Source organism: Cyprinodon variegatus, unplaced genomic scaffold (genome assembly GCF_000732505.1).
Source record: "Cyprinodon variegatus isolate N-32 unplaced genomic scaffold, C_variegatus-1.0 Scaffold112, whole genome shotgun sequence".
Classification (NCBI taxonomy): Eukaryota; Metazoa; Chordata; class Actinopteri; order Cyprinodontiformes; family Cyprinodontidae; genus Cyprinodon; species Cyprinodon variegatus.
In genome coordinates this window covers 473844-475198 of record NW_015150565.1, presented here as the reverse complement: position 1 = coordinate 475198, position 1355 = coordinate 473844, and the positions used below count along the sequence as shown (strand labels likewise).

At 30.2% G+C, this 1355-nt stretch overlaps 1 protein-coding gene across 3 annotated transcripts in view; it reads right to left on the bottom strand.

The window, feature by feature from the left end:
- Positions 1-1355, bottom strand: part of LOC107084977 (leucine-rich repeat-containing protein 16A-like) — a 42595-nt gene that overhangs the window by 13602 nt on the left and 27638 nt on the right. For all 3 annotated transcript variants that reach the window (XR_001481242.1, XM_015375063.1, XM_015375064.1), the window contains one exon: positions 553-629. Coding sequence is in view for 2 of the 3 variants with exons in the window: in XM_015375063.1 (XP_015230549.1) it covers positions 553-629 (77 nt within the window). In the remaining variant the exon portion in view is untranslated. The remainder of the gene's footprint in view (positions 1-552; positions 630-1355) is intronic.

Sequence of the window (1355 nt, the reverse complement as noted above, 5' to 3'; positions counted from 1 at the left end):
AAAAATTCACGAAAATTCTCCACTATACCTTTAAATAAGACAACAGTAAGCAAACAGTAAAGAATATGGTGTGCAATATATTTAGGAAATTTGGCTTTTCTGAGAACCGCAATACTTCTGGATATATTTGAAGTTATTTTTTTTTTTATCCAGCAAATCTTATCATCTATGGTCACTCCAGAAAAAAGAAACTGCATTAACTATCTCCACAGCTACATCATCAATAAGGATTTGAGAATTTGTGTTGTTTTTGCAGTTTTCAAACAACAATAACTTAATTTTTTCCAAGTTTTAAGATAATTTATTAATATTGAACCATGTTTTTAGGTGACATAACTCTAACTTCATCTTAACAAATAGCTGCTGAAAATGATCACCTGTACAGAAAATATTTTTAGATAAGCTATTAATCATTGAAGTCCAAATATGCTTGATCACCATAGATCCAAATTCCACATTTATTGTTTTATGATCAACAGTTGGATCAAGCTTTGAAACTCTGTAATGTTATTGCATCATATCTCTGTAATGAATGTTTAGCGTCTGACTGACCTGTGAGAGAAGACGGTTTTTGACATGTTAAGAACAGCAAGATGTTTCAAAGATCCTCTGCAGAGAGATGTACACACCTGAAAAAATGTCCAAAATAAAATTAAGTAATGTTTGCTGAAACCAGAGGTACCAAATAACAAAGTAAAAATAGTACAGTACTGTAGTTAAGTAGCTTTTTTGACATCTGTACTACGGCTAAACCTTCTAACGGAATGTATTTTTTAATTTCGGTCTATAGAACAAAAATTTGATATCGATATGAACAAAATAATAGCCTAAAAACAGACTGCCATGACTATAAGCAACAGATGCCTGTACAAACTTATGATGATTACATTTCCATGGTTATATAACCAGTCCAATAATACATTTTGGAAATATTTTTAAAACCGAACACATAAAACTACATAAAATCTTGAACCTTATTCAGTAACAAATGCTGTAATTAATGCATTCTTAAATTTTCGTTATTTAGTAAAGTATATTGTGATATACTGTGATATTAATGTTATGTCTGAACGTACTTGGATGACCTTTTCTCTTTCATGACTACATTTCAACACAAATATAGGGTCTTTGAACTCCTTATTTACTCCAAACTGACGTCATATTATTGTACATATTGATAATGACATGATGTAACAGCTGCAATGAATGAGAGAGAAAATTGAAAGTGCAAAGAAAATTTATCAAGTTAGAGCACAGTTTGTTCATAGAAAAACATGGATAGTTACTTTTTATACATTGAGTATTTTCGAAGATCTATTAACATTTAATGCTATTGCAGCTTTAATGCGGTGAAA